Source organism: Calonectris borealis, chromosome 3 (genome assembly GCF_964195595.1).
Source record: "Calonectris borealis chromosome 3, bCalBor7.hap1.2, whole genome shotgun sequence".
NCBI lineage: Eukaryota > Metazoa > Chordata > Aves > Procellariiformes > Procellariidae > Calonectris > Calonectris borealis.
This window is the reverse complement of record NC_134314.1, coordinates 27,425,432-27,450,713: the sequence shown is the minus strand read 5'-3', so window position 1 is coordinate 27,450,713 and position 25,282 is coordinate 27,425,432. Positions and strand designations below refer to the sequence as shown.

Here is a 25,282-nt window from a genome sequence, read left to right as displayed (position 1 = left end):
CTTGTTCATGAAACAGTATCTAAGGGTTTTAATAAAATTATTCTTGTCCACTCCAAGCCTTACGGTGACAGTCCATGGATTTGATTGTAGCCAAAGACTTTTGGGCTTTTGGGGCCTTTTTGAATTTTTCAGTGTCAGGATCAGCAGATACAGCTTTTTGAGTGAAGGTATGGATCAGATATTGTAGCTTGGCACTGATACTGAAGTGATGCAGAGGAGAGAATCTGAGAGAAGATTTGTCTGAACAGGCTACAAACATTAATGATGGATACTTTACTTCACTATGCCTAATTTTGAAAAGAGATGTATTTGAACTAGAACTGTAGCTATTCAAGCCAGTGTACTTCCTCTATGCTGAATAGACTCTGACATCTTTACACCATCAACAAAACTGCCTCGTTTAAAAAGATGCACCAATTTTATAGAGAATCTGCTATAGAATAGACTTGACAGGTTTGTTCAGTAACTCTAGCTTAAATGTATAGATCTGAGAGATAAATTTGCTACCAAGTTCATCTTTGATGTGAATTCAGTCTACTTTTATTATTAAGAGATCTTGAGATAAAGATGACAGTTTCACGTGTCATTTTTCAGTCATTACTCTTCTTAAAATAACAGAGTGCAGCTGAAAAACTGAAAAAGACCAATTTGTCTTCCTTAGTCCCACTTACTATTTGCAGTTTCATTGTGCCTCTTTAGCTTGCTTTCATTCTGGTGTCATTAAGACTTGTCATTGTATGTGTATATACACATAGATCCATGTGTGTGTGTGTGTACATATACACAAACATACATATGCAAGACATCCTGAAGATACTATCTTACTATAAATATTATGTACCAGTCAGACAGTCATTTTGTTTTTAAGCTACTTTATGATACCATTACAAGTGAGATTCCTCTAGTCTAACCTACACATTTTAATGTTAGCTATGTAAGTCTGATGTTACCCCACAGGTTCTTTTATAGTCAGCAAAGAGAAATAAGATCCAACAAAGCAATTCAGCTCACCTTAAGATAGATACCTAGGATAGAGCAGATGAATAGCCATGGAAGATAAAGGGAACTATGGCTGCCTAGCAGAGACATAGGAATTTAACTTTTACACATCAAAACTTAGCTGTTGTGAATCCCAGTCTCTGTTCCTCACTTTTTCTGCTTACCTCCCTGTCTCTGGAATACAGACACAGAAACTGCTTGAGAGATCCTACGCTTTCTAAATGTCAGTGGGGTCAGTCCATCCTGCCTTCAGATTGCTGAAAACCCTATTTCACTGTCCATAGAGACCATGATCAAACCCAAATGGTCTGCTACCCACAATGCCCCCCACCTGGCTGTTCCACATTTTCCTCTCCTGCTTCCATGCTGTTCTGTCTTTTCCCATTCACTCACTGTACCTCACTGGAGATAGACTTATAGTCCTATCAGAGCTGATTTTATAAATAAGAAGCCTTCAAATGATAGAAAATAGCTGGCAATTTCAAGTTGCAGAACAAGGGAAGCAGGTCAATGCATTTACAATCCTTATGATCCAATGATCAATTAGGCAGTTTATATGTGCATTTCTGGTTTTGTACAAATGGCTCTTGCAAGCTTCACCAAAATTTGTTTTCATTTTCTGACTCCATCACCTTATATGTTGTACAATTCATGGGCAGTTTAAGGCATTCTCAAAAATGTTTCTGAGAGATTACAAATATCAATTCAGTATGGTCATTCATTATTATGGCTGTCTTTTACAAATATTGAATCTCTTTTACAGAAGGGGTTATAAATAAAAAATCAGAGTACAATAAACATCAACCCACACAAAACTGCATTTTTTACCCTATGTGTCAGCATGTCTTGGCTCCTTTTCCTCTCTCCAGGAGCAATCTCATCTAAGCAGAATGCAAATAATCATAAATATTTTTATTTGAAGTCCAACTTTAATGAGATTCTCATGATTTTTTTATTTAGGTCAAGGAGTTTGCATTATCCTTTGCTCAAAAAAACCCCACCCAAGCTATATATGAGTGGAAAAGAACTTATACTTGGGCCACATATTTTACATTCAAATTAATTCAAACAAATGCATTATATGAAAAAGTGATAGCTTAATCCTGAAGACATTAAAATCTATACAAAAGACTGTTTTAGACTTCATGGTGCAGAATCACATTTTATGACTGGATTTATCATTGTTAGAAACTCAAGTACACCTAGCCTTGGGCTCAAACAGCCTCCAACTTGCCAAACTTGAATTCAATTTTTACAGTTAAACGCCTCTGCAAATATTTTTATGTGGCATAATCTCAGAGGTCAGAACACTTATGCATTAGACAATGAAAGGATGGGTAATTCTTTATATTGTTGGATCCATTGGATACTTCAGCAATGTTCAATGAAATTTAGTAAGTAAATGCATTTCCCACGTATTAAACCTCAAACCAAGCTGAGGTTTCTTAAATATTATTGCCTTCAGTTTTTTTCTTTTTCCTTCACTTCTCATGTGCTGCTTCAGTATATCAGACCACTTGGCTTTCCTCCTACTCAGTGTTTTGCACTGGCCATTCAACAAAATCCTCTGCAGGGAGCTGCCGGTCTCAGTTAAGGTGTTCAGTTTTTCGCTGAGGAGTGGCTTTCTGCCTAAGGGCTGCTATCTTTTCCTTGCACGGCCTATCAGTTCCCATTTAAATCAGCATCCACTTCAGCACATTAATAGCCCTCCTCCCTCCTCAGCCATCACTTTGTCCCCCTGTGCCATTCTAGCTTAATCACTCACCTCAGTAGGTTATTCAGCATGTATTTGGGGCAGCATGTCTGAGGGAATAGCTGTCAACACTCTACGCTTGCACCAAGCATGCTTCATAGCCCTCCCAACACCTGCACTCACAACCTCACAGCAGCTCGTCCCTGAACTGAGGTATTCAAATTGCATTGCAAATTTTACTGCCTAATTTTACTGATTTCTCATAGCCTTCAGATATACCTTAAATACATACACATAAACGGATACATACCGGCTGTCCTTCATAAACAACTTTTCGTAATTCAGTCCTCCATTTTTCCAAGCTAAATTCTAGTTTCTTCTCTTTCTTTCATTACTTCACAACATTCACTACAAGCATACTTCAGGAGCTTTTCCTCTACTAGTCTGAGTCAATACTTTTTGCAACAGTATAGGGTCAAGGATGATCCTGCATAAGCCTGCTGCTTCTCTTTGCTGCTGTGCCATGATCAGGCACACTCTTGTAATTCATAGCCAGCAGTTTCCACAACCATAGGCATTTCCATGTCCTTTACAAGGATATCTTCACTAAGATCACAAACACAAAACGCACTTCATTTCATGACTTTATTTTCTTGAACTACATGTTGAACAGGCTCTCAGTAATCTTCCTAGCACAGGCCTGAATCATTATTTATTTGATATTCTACATCACCTATAAAATATTTGTTTGAGACTTTACAGCCATTTCTGTGAGTAACTACTCATTCCGTGATTTAATAAATTAATCCTTGCATATTCCCTCCATGTCAAAGAATAAAGCCCCGTGGTGTGTTCTGTAATTCGAGTGTATGCATTATTAGATACTTGTCATCTTAATATAGTGGCACTGGTATACATTTGAGGGGAAGTCCACTAGTGTATTATACACACTCTTCTGCAGCAGTTTCAGTCCTGAGTGTGTATTCCTTGTGCATCCCAAATAAAACCAGCAGCATCCCAGCAGCAGTTGATTTCTGTTTCGGCCATAGAGAGCCCAGACTGTTGTGCCAGCAAGGTGTGCTTGTTAATTAGGAGGCCACTGGCAATTTTTATGTTTCCATTTGCATTCTGCTTGGTGGCATGTTTGGAGGCAATTTTTTGTTCACAACTTGATGTGTACATGGAATATTTGCGAATACTCAGCAAAACATTTTCTTCTATAAACCAGCATATTTGAAGTTTTAGACCAAATGTTAGAGTAGATTAAAAGACAATGGGACTATACCTCTCTCAAATGTTCTCTAAAATTCTCAGATATGCAAAAATGAAACAACAACAATCTTATGTTGGGAGCACTGCCAGTGCTCCACCTCTGACAGTGAAACCTCTCGGTTCCAAACTGGTCATTGACATTTTACTACGTTCATGACTGGCAGAGGAAAAGGGTAAAAGAATACACTTTACTCACCCAAGGAGTTTGACTGAATGAGTTTTCCATTTAGATCCTGCTTTTTGGGAGTGTGTATAGATTCCCTCTTTGTAAAGGAAAAAATCTTCATACACTTTCATTATAGCTAAAAAACAATAGGAAAAATCAGCATAGTCAGCAAATATTGCTTCTATTCTTGTTTGCTCCTTCATTTTACCAGTGAGATTTTTTTTGTGTGTTGGACTGCATAAGTGTACTTTGTAATTACAGCAAATTCATTAATTGCTCAGAAGTGCCCTGCTATGAGTGAACCGAGGGAAATATTCCAACAGAGTTCTCTCAAAGGTCTCTTGTCAAGTTAATTGGGTTTCTCATCATGGAAACTCCCTATCATGGACTTCTTCCAATACAGTAAGAAGAAATATTGCCTCGTGTAGTACATAAGTTTTCTCAATTCCGGTGAAATCCAATTCAATAAAACAAGTCTCCTCAAGGTTTATGTATAAAATCCTCAGTTCTGACAAGCATCTGCTTATTCAAGAAAAGTATTTAACAGACAATGTATAACCTGTGAAATATGGTGGAGTGATATGTATGCCTTTTTCTGAAACTCAGATACAGTTCATGAAGTACACAGCAATCTCATAGAAAACTAGATTGTCTGTATATATGTTCATCCTGACTTTCAGCTAGAAGTATGGAAAAAAAATCTTTGCGTCCATAAAAATGTGAGGCCAAAGAGCTGATGAACTGGAAATTTTGTGCAAAAGAATGAAGATTACAATTTGCATTTTATGTCTATTCATTATTTCCTATGAATATCACTTGTTTGTTTTTTAAGAAAAATGTTTCGGGTTTCTTTCCCACATTTGTTCTGCCACCTTAGTACCATTTGCTTTGCTATATGGTGGGCTACCAGATCCAGAGAAATTAAAATATTTTCCAGGTCTACATTACCTTTAGATTCCAGTGAATCAAAAGCATTAGATACAAGCTTAACTCTGACTTACTTTTAGCTTATGATTTTAACGGTCTTAGACTGCCCCACAGCTTGGAGCATTAGTGAAATCCAGTTTCCTGAAGTCTTGCATCTTGGGAGTCCCATAAAGTACAAGTTTCACTGACCATTTTTATGTGGTTAGAGCATTTATAACGTATGTACCTGCTATAGATCTGCAGTATCCAGTAAGGTGAGCTCATGCTGCAGTTTTTTCTGTCTGGCACACTTTCAAATTTATTTTTCCTACCTGAATATTTTTATAAATTTGAAGGAAATTAACTATCTTTAAAACCTCTTGGCCTCTATCATACTTGGCTGAAAACAGAAAACATTCACGAATTTTAGGGGATGAAAGAGAACAGCTCAAAATGTGGTCAAATGAGCCTATTTTCCCAGGAAACCTGGCTGAAAATACACTTTGCTAATGAGGTCACTCACATAAAATATGTATGCCTGTAGCAACACATGGGGAATAAGCAGCCATGATGCTACCTAGGTGGCAAGTCTGGGGGAGAGCTATATCAGTTAAATCAGAAAAAAAGTTAAATGCTTTTAATGAGTAACGTTACAGCTTCTGCCAAGCTGCCTGCAGAACCAGAGCTCACACATATTGACAGCAACAGACCAAGTGGAAAATAGCACAAACTTTATTCTTGGTTTCTAGCTGCAAGCTCAGGACTCCCTTAGAGCTCTCTGCAAAGGTTTCCCCACTCCCTCAGCCCCCAAGCTCACCAGTGTATAGAGCTAGGAGTTTAACTCCTGCGGATGGCCCTGTACCGCTATGTAAAATACTAGCTGTTGAGGTTTCTGAGCTGCAGAGGAGCCTCTGGAGGGAGAGCTTTGAAGTGGTACAAAGGAACAGAAAGGGGGAAGTCCGGCCTAAGTCCAGGTGAGGGTGTCAGAGGAGAATGAAGGGGATGAGTCATTCAAAAAATTACTGTAGAGGCTTCCCTGGGTCTTGTTTTGATACCTTGGCCAAAGGGAAGCAAAGAAAGAGGGGTGAGTGCAAGGACTATAAAATTCACTTCTCCCGTGGGAGTTCTGAGATCTCATCTATCATCAGGCTGAGACAGGGGAAGGTAGTTTCATTTCTAAATCACATCGTTCTCTGAAATCAAGGTCCGTATGTTCAGTTTCAGAAAACAATTTATTCTTTATCAGCAACTCTAAATCAAACACAGGTTCTTGGATCTGTGAAGAAACATCATACCTAAATTATTTCCACTGACATGAAATAGAAAATTCTGAAGTGTGTTTCCAGAATAACTTTAGTCTACATGAGAGAATTTTATCCATGATTACATATTATATCTAAATTTTTTGTGTGTGTGTATATATGTATATATATATTTGTATACATATGTAAATATATATACTTACATGTATGTATATGTATATCTGTATGTATATACCTTGCAATCAGGAGCTAAATAATGGTACAGTCTTTGGAGTTAAGTGGGCTGGGTACATGAAGTGTAGGGTGGACAGAGAGATGGTAATTTAAAATGAAGCACTGAGATATTTTTATTTATTCAGTTACTTTGTCCTGATATGGACTGTAACTTGGACAGGATGAGTTGATCACAGTCCAACTTTGTTCCCTCCCATGTAGAAGAGATTTTGCATTTTCCAAAATGAATGGATTAATTATTAATAAATCAGAAGAGGTAGCAATTTTCATAAGGTTGACTGTAGCTCATGCATGAGCTACCTCACTCATGCTGAGCTGTCAGTTCTATGCATATAAATGCAGCAGATTATAAGATTCATTTCACTATGGATTCCTCTGAATAAAATTCCTAAATAAGAATTTGTGTCTCTAAGGCATACGAAGATACAAAAAACTAAAAGCAGTTGCCACAAAAGAACTAAAGTGTAGCACTGTACATTAATGTAGCCTAGTGCTTTCTCCAGATCTTTTTCTTGCGTCAGCAAATTAAAAACTCCTTTTTTTCCAAGATCATCATAACTGAAATTATAAGTTTTGTAGGGTCTAAATTTTGATGTATTGCCAACAATGCGTTAGCTTTTCTTTTGATTGAGACTGACTAATGTGACAGAAAGGATTATTTTCCTACATCAGCACTGTAACTATTAGAGTATTTGCTGAAGTCCATTAAAAAAAAAGATGAATGGGCAATATTAAATTGTCCATTTGAATGTTTTCAAAGCATTAATGAAACTTCACTATGTTTATTTGGAAATGGATTTTTTAAAAAGCTAGTGTTTCATCATTTGCATCTGAAAGTGCTAATTTCTCAGTTCCTGTACCATGTAAAACAATGACATATGTCAAAGAGAAATTGTCATTCAAACTTGAAAGCTCTATAACACAAAGTTTTCAATTACATTCCTACACCTACTGTTTCACAATTGTTAAAAAAATTTTTTTTTCTTAACTTTGAATATGCCCAAAAATCCAAGTACATTCATTATCAAACAGGATGACTTTCTACAGCATGATCTTGAAAGGATCTTGAATGTTTTCCAGCTACTAAACATTATTAAGTACATTAGATAAGACTGGCCATAAGCACTTTGTAAGTTCTTGAGGAATGACAAGTGAACGAATAATGGAAAAATCTCTCTCAGTAGCTGAAGATCATTTGCAGGATGTTTTGGGAAAAAAAAAAAAATTATATGGTTTTAAAATTAGAATTATGCCCTGATGGCATTTGTAGTATGGGAAGATAGAAGAGAGAATCAGTGACAAATTATTGGGTCATAACTGTGACTCATTTGAAAATTTCATTATAGCAAAAAGAAAAAATGGAAAGTGATTTCACTCAGTGATATACACTCTCGGTTATATACTCTTTTTTAGATCTTGATTTTTCCACACATAGCATTACCTTAACATGATATAGACATTTTCTCTGAAAAAGCATTAACATTTCAAAAAATTGTGTGAATTATTGAGTGGTTAAAACCTAACAAATGGCTGAATAGAGATTATTTTATGTGGAAGATTTAGTACTGACAGATTAATCCAGCAAACTGTGTATACATGGACTACGAATGCAATATTAGAGAGAGGTCTGAAATTTTTTCTTGAGAAACCTAATTTTTTTCATTTCCTTAAAACCAGCAGAAATTACTGTGTTCACTTCTAGATCAAATGCAACATGGGAAAGCATATTTTCCTTGAGCAAACAAACTTGGGCAGAACAAAAAAGATTGGTAATATTGATCTTGTTAAGTCTGAGCTTCATATTAATTGCAACTGCCCACATAAAGAGCTTTAAGAAGTAATTTCAACTCCATGATGCACTGAAATAAATTCAATCTAATAATCAAGACCATTTCAATAATAAATTGGAGGTTATGATAATTCATTATATAATTTGAGGGCAGTAGAAATGCAGAAGACCCCTGAAGTAAAATGCTTTGGTTTTGCATCAGCCAGCCATCCAAGATGGGTGGACATCCAACACTATGACCTTTCCCATCATCCCTCAACCTCTCCAGTTACACTGGCCTGGGGTGTGAGCAGGACCCTGCATTTTCAGGTCCTGCCAGCACCATCCGTGACTGCAATCAGACAGCATTCAGGCTAAAAACTCTTTTGCAGTCCCTCACTCCCTGCTGAAGTCTCTTTATGTCTCTAAAAGGTCAGGGATCTTCACTGCAGGGTTCAGCACAAAAATTCAAAACTGATAGCTGTCTGCAACCAACAAGAGCATTTGGGCTCTGAAAGGGGAAATTCTGGGAGTATTCCAGCACTGAATGATTTGTTGGAGGGCCCATATACTGCAGCATTGCCTTCAGAGGAGAGCAGGCTTGGTGGGTTGGCCTCAGCCAGTGGGGAAATCGATCCCAGCCCTAGAAAGCAGAGCTTTGCTAACACTTAACTCCTCCTGCACAGCCCCAAATTGCTATTTCGTCAATGAGCAAAGAACTGTCATGGGAAAAAGGCACATTTGCAGCACATAGATTTTGCGCAGATTTTCCACAAATCCAGCTCAAGGTCGTTTTACTCATTGTGGACTCTGATGCAGTATAGCTGCCTTTAGGGGCACTACTTGCCCACCAAATGTCCCTGAATGAATTACAGTGTATATGTCTGTTTTATTCACTGTGGAATGCAATTTGTGTTTTCTAATATTTTGATACAAGGACATTGCACGCTTTAATTATTTCAATAATAATGTTATCATCTTCCAAACTTACCATACCTTGCACTGGTCCTTTGTCCATGATTTCTTTCATTATATCGGTTTCCTGAGGGGAGGTGACAGAAGCAGCAGAGAAGGCAAGGGAAGATAATACATTCTATTAAATAAAATTAAAACTCATACTAATTTATTATTGTGTACATATATATATATGGTATAAATGTACCATTGTACTTGTATTTCTGCTAGAGAATATATGGTTTAACAAATGAACAAAACCTGCAGAAACATGTTTAAGAAACATTAATGCACAGTTATGCATACTTTCTTTTCTATCTCTAATTTCTATAGGACCACAAAGCAGCAGCTTTAAAGAGATGATGTAAAACTGAGAAACTATAAAGAATTAAAACTCTTCTGAAAATACAAGGGCAATATAAAGGAAAATTCACAGCTCTAGTCTTCAAGTAAAGTGAACATATTTCCATATGCCGGATAATTTTCAAGCCCCAAAGGAGAAAAATGGATAAGACGATGGGTGAACAGCGTGAACTTACTTTTGAGGAGACCCTGTAGTAAGAGGCACACCGGTATAACCGATTAGATTCTTCTAAAGCATTGGGACATGGCCCATTTGTATAGTTTTTTCCATATTCACTTGACACATAACAGTGATTTTCACCTGATGGCTCCAGGTGATTGTTCCAAAATGATGGATAACAAGCATAAGATACAATCCTGTTCAGATATTTAAAAAAAAAAAGTTGATAAGAAGCTTGCTTAAATATTTTTGCAGTTTTATTTCAAGCTTTTAACTATTTTACAACTGTCATATTTCAACTAAATTTACAGAGTCCCTCATTCTTCAAAAGTGTGAATGTCTTATATGTTCAACTGGAAGGTGTTCAATTCATGTGCATGATGTTTATGATTAAGTTTCAGTTGCAGTAGTCCTCTCCCTACCCTTCTCCAAAGAGAAGTAAGGTAGAAAACGTGTTTCAGCACTTGTCACATAGTACATCCATCTCATTAATGATGCATGAAAGTTCACACTGAATAAGACCAATAAATTACCAATTTGTCAACAGGATCCATTTAGCAAAAATGGCTTGTGAAATGGGCACGTTTGCAGCAGAAAATTTTTAAGGGAAAGTAACCTTTTTCTATTTTATCTACATTTTCTACATGAATGCTGGTGAAAAGCTACAGGTCTTTTTCTTTCTTTTACCTAAAAAGTTCTCTGACCTTCCATTTTTCTGACAACATAAAGGAAACATTTGCTCACATTTCTGTGAATGTTTGTTGAGATAAAAAGTCCTATGTTCATTTTTTAAAGGTTTGTGTACAAATAATTGGTGTCCTGTTGTCATATGAGTAAATGCGGTGCTTCTTCCCCAGAGAGGTATAACCCTTAGTGATTAATACCAATAGCTTAGTTGATACTAACAACAAACAAGTGTACCTCCTTAAAAGAAACCTGAACCTCTACTACTAGAAATACATGGGAGATAAGTACGAGTGAGAACAGAGCCTCAGAAGGTGTTAAGCACTGAGCTTTTGGTAAGTTAACAAACAATCCAACCGTAGAGCAGTACTAGGGGAAGCATTTGGACAGGGGCTGGTGACTGGGTTCCTCCATCTTGATTCACAGGGGGAAATAAAAATAATAAATAATCCGGAGTGATGCTGGCAGGAGGGACTTTGCCCAGGTTGAAACACTGACAAAATATATGACATAGAACAAATGAGATTGGGTAGGTGTCAGAGAGGTGGGACTTATTGCAATTTCACAGTTTTGCTATTTTGCAGTAACGTTCAGGCTATTCCTTTCTTAAGGGAAGAAAAGGTTTGTGCCTGGAACTGAATGTGGGCTAAAAGACAGAGACACACTTTGTGACTTATAAACATGTGGCATCCAGTGTGCACAAAAGGCTGGGGACTATCCCAGGGGGCTCAGGCCACAGGGCTCCTTCTGTCAATTCCTGGTTATTGGCAGCAATCAGCCTCTCAAGGAAACTAACATGACAGGTTGTGCCATGATATCACAGGGGTGTGTGTCTGGTTCTCCTGAAAACATCCTGGCTATTTCTTAGAAAAGCATCTATCTCAAAACGTTTTCTAAATGCTGAGAGAGTTTTTTCTCACACATAGAGCAGTTAAGTTTTTCCTACCACTTATTATAGATTTGCATTAAAGCGTTCAATTTCAAGGTTTTAGAGTTTATCTAAAGGAAATTTCTACAGGAAATATGACTCATTTTTAACACTTTTAAATGAAATTCTATATTCTACGAAGGTGTTAATTTAAAAAAAATATTAAGTCCAGTAATCACTGGGCAGCTTTTATTCTAACAAAGATTTCAAAACCACAAAAATCCATTTATGAAAAGAATCATGGGGAAAATGTGCAATAGCAAATATGTGAGTTGTATTTATTGTTTTAAATGAAACAAAGACAAATCTTTGAATAACGAAGCAAATTTCATCTGTCCGACACGTTTCTAGTTGCAGGCTTCAAAGACTCGAAGACATTTAACACTGATGTTGTCAGAGGAGTGATTGTGGAGGAGCTGTGATAACTCACCTGAGACTTAAACCCATGTTAATTTTGGATTTGAAAATCTTCAAAGTGCTAAATCAAAAGAGCTTTGAAGCACAGGTTAAGAGCCCTCATTGCATCCAAGAATTGAGAGGGGCAATGAAAATAAGAGGTGGTTTCAAGGAAAGGTAAGGAGGGGTTTTAATTCTTTACCTTGGCAGTACATCAAATGAACTGCTGATTCATACAGGAAGTTTGTTTCTTTCACATAGCTTATCCTGAATTTTTCAGCCATTTTGACTGTTTGACTAACTGAACATCCTTTTTACTTCAATAAAGTGAAGGAAACAAAGCATATATTTATGCACTTACTAACAATCTGAAATACTCAAATAAACACCAAATCTTCCACTCATTATTTTATCCTTTTTGTGAGATATTGGGACCTCCTAATATTCTGTTATACTGCTAGATGTTTCCAAAACAATGTACACCTTTCTGTGACAATGCCATGGAGGCCAATGAGAGGGTTTCTTTTAAAGAAAATAATTAAATAGTTCACTGAAGCAGAATATTTTAAAATAGGCAGTCCTATAAAAAGGATACGTATTTAAGTAGCTTGCCAAATATACTGAACTTTCTGAATCTGAAGAACTGGAAACTGTATTTCCATGCAATATGGAGGATAATTATGTTTGCCTGTGTACACTTAGCTGTCAGGATTTTTACAAGATGAGCACACATATGCTTCAGCTATTTTGAATAAGACATGGCATTTTCCCATTAACATTTGGTGGTAGAAAAATTAACCCTGAGGAGAATGTCTTTTTGCTTACCAAAGTCTTTCTGCCCAAACTAGACCAACACACCCAGGAGCTGCAAAGAGCAATAATTCTGCCTACATGAAAAGGGATTGTCCATCTAAGGTTGTTAGGTTGTTAGGCTGTTATTGCTTAGGTCTTCAATCTACTCACTGGCAACCCCTTTTAATCCCTTCTGAATGTCTGAAGGTATTCTGGATTCCCAGATTTCCAGCGGGGAATGGTAAGTATTTAGGCCAAATATACATGTTGTTATTACTCATTTTAAAATTTATTATGCTTTGTTTCTATTACTGGGTAGAAGGAAACCTTTGGTTTACGTATGTATACATATATAATGTTTTTAAAATGTATTTATCTCTATATACATAATCATTCTAGTCACCACTGATCACAGATTTCCAAAAGAAATAAAGGATTGCTGCTGAGTGCAATCAGGCCTGCAAGGCAGGTAAGGTGAGCAAATACAGTCCTCAGAGCACTATCTAGCATAAGCAGGGCAGAAGTAGGTGATTGCAACCTAGTGTAAGGAATGGTATGACACCTATTCCTCACGTGTACTTAGAAACACCTCAGAAGGAGAAAACAGAGGAGAAATTCATTCCTGGGGTAGGGATTTTTTTCCCCTCCTTTCAGCTGTATTGTCCTTCTGGAGTTGTCACAGGTTCTGTATGGATGGGTCTTACTTCTGTGGCAATAGAAGTGAAGCACCAAATGACGCACTGTCACAGTGGAGCTGTGTGGTAATCCAGACATGACGACTCATTCTGAACTAACAATCGCTTTTGAATCTTTTCACTAATCATAGTTTCTGCAGTCATGATTAACATAATTTAACAGCTCTTTGCTGAAACATGAGTTTGTACATGCTGAAGCATCAGCACAACAGTAAACATTAAAAATATTTCAAGAAGGCCTTGCCAGAAGAGTCATAGAAGAAAAACAGAAATAAATGTGAATGTGTTTATGTCCACATATACATACACATACACAAAAATACTACTAGGTGCAAGCAGCATCCAGGGAGAAGAAGCAAAATTCTGCGGTGTATTCATGCATTCTTGGCAGAATTCATCTGAAGTCATGTTTATGTGTTCAATCTAAGGAAAATTTGTGTGTTCTTATATGTTTGAATTATGAGATAATGTTTTAGATTATATTATTGGCAAGTTGCCAAAACTAATAACAATATCCTTATCATACACTGCAACTGCTAAGAGCCCAAGGTACAAATCAGATCAAGCCCTAATTAGAAGCAGTATTTGCATTCAAGTGTATAACCTTTTTACTATCTGAAAATGAAATGTTTCTTCCTCATTCTTAAAGACTATAAACTTTTAATTTCCCTTAACAGATAAAATAGGTGTTTTCATTGGTTCCTCCCAAATTATGGCTTGTGACTGAAATGCCTAAAATTAATAATAGAAATAAAATAGAGTTTTATTCTTTAATTAATGGAAGAAGACTGAGAGACAGTGAGAGTCAAACAGCGATTCAGCTCCACTTATAGCAGATTTCACTGTTAATTCGGTGCTCAGTGATTCTGAAAAAGTCAAGTCTCAGCACTGGCCTAACCTCATTGAGCTTTATGGAAGCTTCCATTGACTTCACTGGGGATAGTTTAGGCCAGCACTCGATTTTCCTGAAAATCTATCCAAAACCTGAGATGAGTACGCTTCAGAAATCAAAAAACCAGAAGCTTTAAAACAGCATTGAACACCTGCTGTGAAAATTTACAAGCCCACACAGAAAATCAATCTGCTTTCTCCCTATTGCAGGGTATGGAGATAATGAAAAAAATGATTGCAGTATACTGGCTCATAAAATAAAAGTCACCTGAAAGTGTGAGGAAGCAAGCACTATTTAACATGGCTCATTCAAAAGACACTTCAGACTTTTATGCCATAAATTTCCTTTTTTTTTCATTGTCAAAGGTAAAGGGTTACGGGTTATGGGGTTTCAGCTACAAAAATGATTTAATTACCAGTCCAGAAACAAAAAGGTTAATTCTTTTTTTTTTTTTTAATACTATTTGCTCTTGGCCACTGTCAGAGACAAAATATTGGGCTAGATGGCCCCTTGCTCAGACCCAGTGTAGCAATTCTTATGTTCTTCTAGAATCTGTCCTCAGATATCTGGATGTTTCCTCAAGGTGTTTATTTGTGTCTGGAATTGTTGGAGGAGAATTTGAAATATCATTTGAACTTAGGGAAAGAAAATCAGGATTTAGAAATGCTGTTTATAAAAATAGGTAAGTAGAGATATTTTCATGTGTGGTACTTTGACGGCGAATCAATGATCAGGGATAAGAATGGGTAGCAGGCAAAGGTCTGTAGGAGCGCAAAGATGTTGTACATGTTGGAGCTGGCTCCATGGGGACAAGAAAGTTGGATGAATGACTAAGAAAATAGTCTTGGATTGCGGAGATTTATTGGAGTTGTAGATAGTCTCCCAAAATCTGTGATGGTTCTCACAACTGCCCTGCAGATCCTTTACTCAGACAGTCAGCTGCAAGAGGCTGGTGAATACCATGAGGTGTCTCAGGTGACTGAGCAATAATGCAAGTACTTGCGACTTTGGGGGCGAAAAGACAGTTCACAGGTGTGCTCTGGTGAGCTAAGGTGCTCTGTCTGTATGCCTCCAGGCTTACATCAGTCAGAAAGCCTGTTCTGCACACCACTTTCACATGGGTACTCTGTGGTCAGTCAGGGAGCAATCTTCTCACCATTGCGTTTACACCAGCACAAGCTCCTGTGTGGGTACAGCTATGTTGATAATGAAGTGCCTCATACAGCTTCAGCCTGCCTTGCTTTCCTTATAGAAATAAGTTAACTCTTGTACACTTAAACTGCCTCTGCAGAACAGGCTGCGTCACTAGCCATACTACTTCAGGTAAAAAAAATACAGCTTTCTGGTATAGGAAGAATCTTATTATTATGGGCTCATGGTGGTTATGCTCATACAGGGATAACAGTCAGAGGGAACAGAAGACTAGGAGGTTGTCCTATTGCTGCATTCTTTAGGACTTTTCCTCTAAAAATAGCTTGTTCCAACTGTTCTGGAGATAATACTCATTAAAATGGATCTCTTATCTTATCTACACCCGGTAATTCTCCTGTCCTTAACGTGGTAGGCAAGCAAACAGTCCAGTGAGAAAGAGTTGTATTTACTCTCTTAAGAGCATAAGCTACTGATTAAGAGCAGCCTGTTTTTCTAGTTACAGAAAAGTGTTGCTTAAAATGTTAAGCTATAACTTTCATTTCTTCATGAATGAAGCCTTTGCCTTTACCCCCATGAGGTGCTGAGGGGCCTTTGCTGGGTGGAATCCATTACTGCCCACTGTAATCACTCACCTAAACGATCTCCCGCTCAAAACCTAGTTTAAGTGTTTAAACCCTGAGACAGAAAGACAGAGGAACAGTCGATGTAAACTCTCCCCATCACAATACAAAATCCTTGTCAGATCAGAAATAGTTTAGTACACTTGAAGAAAGCAGAATGATCACTTTATATACTGTGTCCATGTGAATGACAGCACTTTGGTCTTCACCTGGATACCCAGGCTGCCATGTCAACTATGACTTGTGATGCATCATGTCTGACATTCTTTTGCTCTTTCCATGGTTTTTTTGTTTGGTTTTTTTTTAACTAAAATTAAAAGTTGACAGACAGCACACCTGAGATCTCTCTGTCTGTCAGTATCAGGTATATCAAAGACAAAGTAAGGGATGAGAGTATATGAAAGTGAGAGAGGAAATAGATTTTGGTACGGAACGGGAAGTACAAAAAAATTTCTGATAATGTGAGAAACAGTGGAATGTAATTATACAGTATACAAAATCTGGTTATTGCAAATTCTCCTGGAAGCCATTTTTAGGCACATGAAGTTCAAGGAGTTGACTGGGAACAGGCAGCACAGATTTACCATGGCAAATTATGCCTAAGATGAGATGATCTGACCATGATGAAATGACTGGCTCCATGGAGAATAAGAAAAGTAATGGATATCATTTACCTTGACTTTAGCAACATTTTCAGCATGGTCTCCTGTGGTGTTATTCTAGTTTATTGGACTAAATAAGTTGCTTACAAGGTCAGTAATTGAACTGGAATGGCATGCTGAAAGGTCGACAGATCAAAGTGACTGGTGTCTGTTTACTAGTGACATTCCTCAGGAGTCAACACAGCGGCAACACTGTTTTGCATCTCTATTAACAATCTGGACAGTGGGACCTAAGGCACTCTCAGTAAATTTGTGGAGGATGCCAAATTGGTGGGGAGTGGTTAGTATGCAGGGCTGCCATTCAGAGCAACATTAACAGGCTAGAGAAATGAGCTGAAAAAAAACTCATAAAGTTCAACACAGGCAGAAGCCAAATCCTGCCTCTGAGCCAGAACTGCCCATGCAACAGTACTGGCAGGGCACTGTCTGTGTAGAAAGCAGTTTCACAGAGAAGGACCTGGGGTCCTGATGAGCAGAAAGTTGAACGTGGGTCAGCAGTGGGCCCTCTCAGCAAATGTGGACAATCAATACTGGGTTGTGTTAGCAAGAACACAGCCAAGACATTGTGAAAAGTGTTTATTCCCCTCAAATTGTCACTTGTGAGGTTACATCTGGAGTACTGTGTTCAGTTATGGGATCCCCAGTAAAGACACTGACAAACTAAGCAATCCACTGGAAAGCACTTAAGGGGCTGAAGCATACGGTATGCAAGAAGGGGCTGAGGCAGCTGGATTTGTTCAGCCCAGAGAAGAGAAGGCTAAAAGAGGATCTAATTACTGTCTTCAACTACATCAGGAGAGGTCATAGAGGAGACAGAAAAAGACTCTTCTTGGAGATGCGCAGTGAAAAGCTGAAAGGTACCAGGCACAAGTTGTACCAAGGAAAATGCTAATTAGATATAAGAAAAAAAAGTTTGACCACAAGAGTGGTCAAACAAAGTGACCTGCTGCAAGAAAGGTTGTGGAACCTCCATCCTTGGAGATACTCAAAATATGACAGGGGACATGGTCTGAGCAGCTTGATCTAATTTCAGAGTTAGTCATGCTTTGAGCAGAACATTGACTAGGTGACCTCCAAAAGTTCATTCCAACCTAAATCGTTCTGTGATTCTATAAATTATTATGTGCCATTTTAAAAAGCTTCTAGCTGTTCATGTGGAGTTTGAGAGCTGTTAATTTTGCTTAGTCAGACCTAAAGGAAGAAGGATCTAGGTATAGTCCTTGCGACAGTGTTACATTCTGGCACAAGCTTGGGATGGGATGATTACAATTTGCTTTATAGAAAGACAACGTTTGATCCTTTTGAATATTCAAAATTTTTTCTCATGCAACTGGCTGCTTACTCAAGGTTGTTTAACATAAAGAGCCTGTATCCCAAGAACCATACAAGTTTTGAGTCCACTCACAGTACTGTCTTTGACATAAAAATATCCTTTCTTGTTTGTCTTGCTGTCAGAGAGGCTACCATTTTCCCCAGTTGTGTTACAGCTAATGACAACACCTAGACGTAATGAGGCTTAAATGGGAGCTAGGTGATTGCAGAGTTTTCTCACTGAGAGCCCTCATTCAAAATAGTCTTCACTTATTTCTTTGGGAATGCTTTGTAGTTCCTGGACTTCATGAAAGTGATTTAAAGAAGGTGTAAATGAGAGAGTGTGATAGTCGTGATGAAGTAATACAGTTAATCTGACCTAGGACAGAGCTAAATGACTCTTTTTTGAAAGGTCAGAAATCATCATTGTAACACAGGCAACGTTGTAACTTAAGCAACTGGTTCGAGTTAAAATAATCTAAACAGATAGATAAAATATTTACCCATGTGTTTTCAGATATCTCCAAGCACCATCAATACTTCCACCATTACATCCATGTTGATTCCTGGTATCGCAAGAGATCAAATTCTGAGCGGAAAGGTTGTCTGTGGTCTGGCCCTCGGAATGAATTGCTATTCTATCTGCTGCAACACCTGTTTTGAAATAAATTTTCTGTTATCAAAAACAAATAATTACTCACAACTTCACGCTGGTTATTGTGAAAGAGGGACTGAAATAGAACCTCAATATTTTCTGTCTGTGCAGATATCTTTACAAAACAATACAGATATAATCTGTACAGACTTTCGAGAGAGAGGATTGTGAAACTGCAAAACATCATGAGCAACTTTGCTGTAATATTACAAATTTACTGGTTATCACAAAATATAGATTTACTGGTTATCATAAAGACCCACATATCTAAACATCAGATGAGGCATTTACATAATTTAGTCTCATAGCCTCTACCATGTTTGTAAATGCATATTAATCTCTGGTTGACTTCAGCAGAAGGTGCAAATACTCCCCCACCTCTCTGCAGCCAAATCTTCAAATCTCTTTTCTTTCTTTTTTAATTTTTCTTCCTTTATTTGAGAAAAAAGAAAAGAAAAAAGAACAGTCCTATGAAGAAGAAAATTCAAGACTGAAAGAATGTATTGGTTTTATGAGAAAGAATATTTGGAAATGCTCATATTAATGTGTAAATGTGGGATTCATTGGACCTCCTTCCCTTATCACACAAAATTCTGCTTCTGAGGTAGACACCTTAGATGTCTGAACTCAATCGGATAGTCATAATTCTAAGTACTAATATATTTAAAGGCAGACTAGGTTAACTAAATTGTAGGTGAAATTAAGCTACTTCTCCTTTCTTTAACAAGTGATAATGAAACAATTATTAAGCCCCGATCCCAGTCATTACCTGTGCTTAAATTATATTTTTATTATTGTTAGCCCTTCGTTTTTGAACATGAAAATAAAAAAAAAAAAACCAAACTTGAAATCTAAAGTCCCATCAAAATCAACACTAACTTCAGTGAACTTTGGACAAGACTTCAGAAGAGTGAATCTGCTGATGGCAGCTGACAATGACTGTGTTTTGTGATTTTGTGAGGTGTCACATGATAATGAATTTATTTTCATAGGTGTAAAAGCCTTTTACTGAAGAGTTTTGGAATACTTATAGGAATTACTCATGATAAGAAAAAATGATACAGCAGTGTTTGTCTACTCATTGATCAACAATTAATCTTACAAAGAAGGATTGAAAATTCAGTTTAAAAATGTTAGATGCACCTAAACAACATGGGAAGGCATCTCATAATCTTTAGCATTGAAAATAATTTTGTGAGTTAAAATCAAAAGATTCACTTATGAAAGGGAAAATTTATACTGAATATCTGGAAAGTCCCTTAGTGAAAAATCTCTGCAGTAATCTATCAGGAGAGCTGTTAGAAGCTTTCTTGGTTTTCTCCTTTAAAAATACACTGGACAAGACTTATTGGTGTGTTCAGTCTGGCTTTGGCGATGAGCTGGGATTAACTGACCTAAATGCTCCTTTTCTTCTCTTATTGCTGTGATTTAAAGAAGCAGTTGCAGAAACCTGCACCTGTGAGGACCCACTGGCTGGATGAAGTCATAAAGATTGATTGCATAAGTTTTTTCTGTATCTTTATAGATGCCAATATGTACTGAGATTTATTGCAGTTTAAGAAAAATGAACATAACCAATCGCTGTAGCTTCTTTGAAGTAAGTGACACAAACACTTGTGTCCATTTTTCATAAAACCAGAGGTTATAGCACATGAGGTTGAATTGCATTACTGATGTTTCTTTGCTTACAGAATTTGAAAATAGTTTCTTCCACAAACATCTGAACAGTTTCAGGGTTTTCTTCTCATAAAATTATTTAAAAGATTATACTTAACTTACTTTAATAACAAAGGTTGGACAATGGCAAATGCACAAATATATAAATACATATTAAAGAAAAAAACCCTACCTGTTTTAAGCTTTCAAGTCACGCATGTAGTTGTGCAAGCAAGGGATGCAGATTTTTTAAAAGTTACTCTACCAGTTACAATAAAGTGCATTAGTCAATTAATTTTCTACTTTCTGTCACAAAAAATCTCCCTATGTTACACAAACTTATTAAAAGCAAACACAGCTCTACAGCTTAGACTGGCTTTTTAAGACTTTGGGACAACTTACTTAGAGGGAAAGCTGTAGCAATTTTCAATGTTCCTATTTGCTGATAGAAAGTGAACAGCAAGCTGAAATTACTTCATTACTAATCACTACAAATTTTCATCATGCATCTAATATCAATGATATCTTTAAAAGGAGAAAAAAATTAATATTACTTGCGGTTGAAAAAGCCCAGGATGCTCCGCAGTTTCGTTGATCCAGAGGATCATGAATCCACTCAGGCCATGCATAAGTGGCTGCAAAAAATGCAGGAAATTTTTCTTCTGGAAGTGAGTTTCCCTAAAACAAAATGTAGGAGATCTGTATATGCTTCAATTCCTAATTTTGTCTTAAATTTCATTTTTAAAATTCTTAATTTTTAAATTGAGGAAACCTGTGGCTTCCTGAGCATCCCTGTGGTGTTTACCCTGTGGCTGGGTGCTGTGGACCCGCTGAGAGCAGGGGGGTTCTGGCACTCCACTAGCTGAGCTGGAAAGCTGAGCTCCACAACTACCAACCTGAATAACCTGTCCAGTTTCTCTCTGATTTTTGTCTCAAACAACAATTCCTTATGAAACATGTTAATTATGACCCAGCCGGCATTTTTTGAAAGAAAAGCCTTCTGCTACAAATAGCAGTGAAGATAGGTACCTGTTACCCTATTCTCCTTGACACATGGCTGTAGGTAGGAATTTTTAATTACCATGGGGGAGGCATGAGTACAGTGTATCATTGATTCGTCTTTTACACAGAGGTTTTTCAATCTCCAGCACTTATTCTCATTCCAGAACGAAAATCAGTGATTTTCCTTCTGCTTTGCAATCTGATGTTGAGTTGATGAGAATTCATGGTCTGCTCACTTTGGCTTTGGACAACCATTTTTAAAGTCTTCATCTCTCAGCCTTAATTTATGTTCTCCAAGCTTTGCACAAATATCCGATATGCAAGAACCATCTGGTACAACTGCTAATAATCTGCTCTGTGTTCAACATATCAAAACCATTGACTCATTTTTTTTTATTGTTGAACTTTATGGAATGATTGCTTATGCTGCGCAGAGAAATAAGAATGACCACAAAGAACTGCAATATTAGTCCATCCAGTCTACCAGTTTGTCTCAAACAATTGTTGATAATATCTGTTCCAGAGGAAAATACAATATACAAAATAAGATAATCTGTTCCTGAGCAAAACATTCCCTGATGCTTCTTTCATATAAGCAGGCTCATACTCTGAAGCACAATGGCTTCTATCCTGTTCAAATTCCTTTATTTTGCTTTGATTTACTTAGTCTTCTAATTCTGGATGTCCTTGCTGCACCCTTTTTCTAAATTGCTTGTGTTACTTATAAGACTACATACCTTTTCCTAAGATGATTTAAACATTTGAGGCCAGTTCTTTCAAACTATTTCAGGACTCTTTGGGGAATCGAACTTTACCACTTTGGCTGTATCCAGATGACTTTGTGGCGTACATTGGGAAACAGCGGTGCCTCCATCCAGCTTGTACACCTGGATTTCCCACAGAAAACCCACGGTTGAGAAGAAGTGGGTAAGGAAAAAAGAAGCTTGTACCTCAGGTCTGTATCTGATATTAAATTGGGATATAGCCCCGACAAACAGATTGATACAGTCTGTGCATATGCCCAGATCCAGTAACTCTCAAGTGCTTCTAGGTTCACTACATTAGATGTAGGCTGTGAGTCCTAAATACCATTAGAGTATACTGCAAGCTGTTAAGTCACTTAAGTGCTTTTGAAAGTTTTACCTCCACCCATAACAAGCCAGTAATCTTTTAAATCTTGCTAAAATATTAGTCTCAATATTTTGATTAATCACTTTCAAAAGTCTGTTTTTTCAAAAGCTTGTTAGATACATGGGACTTGCAACCTCAAATGACACACAGAAAGCAACAGCTAATTTAAAGAATATCTTGCTAAATTATCATTAGGTTCATTATTAATAAGCAAGCACAAGCACAAGACTTACTTTGAAAATGAATCATACAGGCAAAATCCCAGACAAATAATGTTTCTTTTACATGATAAGACTGCTCACTATCAACCAGTAAACAAGCAAACTTTGGCAAAGGTTGTTTAGCACACAAATGTATGTGGGCAATGATCACTTACAATGCTACAAATGAGGCAGTTAAGAAAAGCAAAATTCTAAACAGATCTTTGGTCTGAGACAATGTGTTACTTTACGTATTCCTAAACTACTGCCAATGTATTAATAGCCTCATATCGTAAATCCCAGAGCAAATCCCTCATTAACCCTCAGCCTTGTCATTTAGAAATGCAGGATTGACCTGTAGCCAGAAATATTAGCTTTTTGTCTGAGAAATTGCCACCCTGATATTGAGAAGCCCTGCTGTTCTGTGACAAATAGTAAGTCTAGACAATTGTTTCTCAATGTATGTTCCATGGACCAGCATCAGACAGCACAATGCAATCAGCAAAATTACTGGCAAACTATTTTTAAACCTTCATATGTATTCCCTGCAGTGAAGCTAGCAGTCTGTCCAAAGCAGGAAGGCAAGTGGATATAAAAGAACACTCATACTTCAGCTATGACTTCTTCAGAAAAGTTAGGTGGCCCATCAGAGAAAAAAGGCTGAAGATCTGAAGATTACTGAATTTGCAAGTGTGGAAATAGTTTTTCTAAGGGAAAGCAATATTTTTTTTTAATGTAGGAAAAAGGTTCTGGAGATCACTTGCTTTGTGAAGACAAAAAGGGCATGCATGACCTTCAGTTTGCAAGAGGGAGATCTACGACTGCTGAGCATTTTTTACTATGAAAAGCCATATGTAAGAGGAACAGCTGGTGTACTTTCTATACCTTCACATTGTCTTTACGAGTTTTTTGATACTTAATCTAAAATGGTGCTTTATTACTAAAATATGTATTCCATTTTCTTGTAAGATAGCACTTAGGCGAGCACCTTGTTGCCAGCAGGTGCAGTCCCCACCTCTTGACAGAACATGTACTGACAGAATACCACCAAACATGTATCACAATGTGTTTGAAAGGCATGGCGGTTATTTTTGTGCTACATAGATCTTCAAGAATGATTACACTATTTCCTGCAGTGACTAAACACTTTCAAAATGCCTTCTCAGCACTATCGGGAGCTTCAGCTTTGTCAGGAGTCACAATCGTTCTAGTGGTGGATTTAGCTGTTGGTCTATGTTCAGGTCTAGCCATACTCTGCAGCAGATGGTCCTCAGTTCAGATTTAGTTCTTGTTCCATATCATTGTCTTTTAGGTATTCTAATGTGCCATCATCTTAAACTACCCGTCCAGACATAAGCATCACCTTATTGAGCAGGTATAGTCTTTTATTAATAGCAGAGCTTTTAAAAGCTCTATGAGCAACTTCAAGAAGTTTGTGTTTTCCCCAAGATGAAATGTAGCTCTGTCACACCATTTAATTTGAAGTAATGTTATGAAGCTAGATTTGTAGTTGGATATGTCAGTCAAAGAAACAACTAAAAAGCCTCTACTACTCCACAACCAAACTTTTCAACACTGCTGAGAATTAAGACTCTGCCGTAGATGTAAAGTGGTTAACACAGAAGGGCTTTACATTCTTGAATCTTTTTTTCCATGCAATTGAGGAAGAAGCCCTTTCTACATAAAAATGTTTTTCTCAAACACCCCCAAAAGACAGTAGAAAATAATCAGAACAGCTGGCCCTTAGGTACCAGAAATTGTCGTTTATTCCCTAAATAGCAGACCAGTAGCATGCTGAAGAAATGGTTTTTATTTAGAGTAAAAAAAAGTTGTATTTAATGAATGGGTAGCTATAGTTTTCTTTCTACATTGGCAAAGCTACCAGATTTTAATCAGGTCAGCACAAGATAGAGCCAAAAACTCCTGAACACTAACTGTAGCATTTTTATCAACTAAATATATGACTTTGGGCAAATGACTTGCAGTTTTCTCACTTGCAAAATGGGAAAGGCAGTAATAATCCCGGAGAATGCATGAATATTTGATTAATGCCAATTTATCCACAGTAAGTAACTAGTATCTTGGCCTGCAGATGAATTAGTACTCAATAAAGTCACTTAAAGGTCAAGCCATTAAGGTTTGGAAAATGTCTCTGAAAAATATTAAAAAGTCATTATTCTGAGCTTCGTCATTCAAATCTTTTTACTCTCTTCTGAGCTGTCACCTAGTTACAGGTGAAGCTTAATGGAAACACTGTCATGAAAAGTCACTTGGTTTTTATCACTTAGGACTTTGTAAATGTGTTAATATGCTTCACAAAATATCAGTGACCAAAAATTATTCATGGAAGGTGAAGCAGGGGCAAGTGTCTCTGAAAATCCGGTAAGATACTGATCTTAAAAAGTGCCTGGAAGTTAAGTCCATGGCTACTGTTGGTTTACAGATTGGAAGAAGCTGTTGATGTACCCCTGGTGAGCCCAATCCATGTTATGAAATTGCTGGATCATGCAGTGATGGTAAATATGGAGCTGGCTATGAGTGAAGAAAACCATTTTTTTTGTATGTTTTTGTGAAGTATTAAAATGTGGCAGACAGGAAATTTCCCGAGGTGGAACAAGGACACTAAGGAGATGATGTTCTTCTAGAAAACTATAGAAGGGGAAAGAATCAGGGAGATTTGGAGCTTTGCAGGAAGCTTCAGAAGAAAATATTTTTACATCAAGACTAGC

At 37.3% G+C, this 25,282-nt stretch overlaps 1 protein-coding gene across 1 annotated transcript in view; it reads right to left on the bottom strand.

Moving 5' to 3' along the window:
• TINAG (tubulointerstitial nephritis antigen) overlaps window positions 1–25,282 on the bottom strand; it is a 47,766-nt gene that overhangs the window by 12,396 nt on the left and 10,088 nt on the right. Inside the window, exons 5-9 of the mRNA XM_075145243.1 lie at window positions 20,775–20,898; window positions 18,413–18,563; window positions 9,794–9,974; window positions 9,297–9,342; window positions 4,161–4,266 (exon numbers count right to left, since the gene is read on the bottom strand). Of these exons, the coding sequence (XP_075001344.1) occupies window positions 4,161–4,266; window positions 9,297–9,342; window positions 9,794–9,974; window positions 18,413–18,563; window positions 20,775–20,898 (608 nt within the window). The remainder of the gene's footprint in view (window positions 1–4,160; window positions 4,267–9,296; window positions 9,343–9,793; window positions 9,975–18,412; window positions 18,564–20,774; window positions 20,899–25,282) is intronic.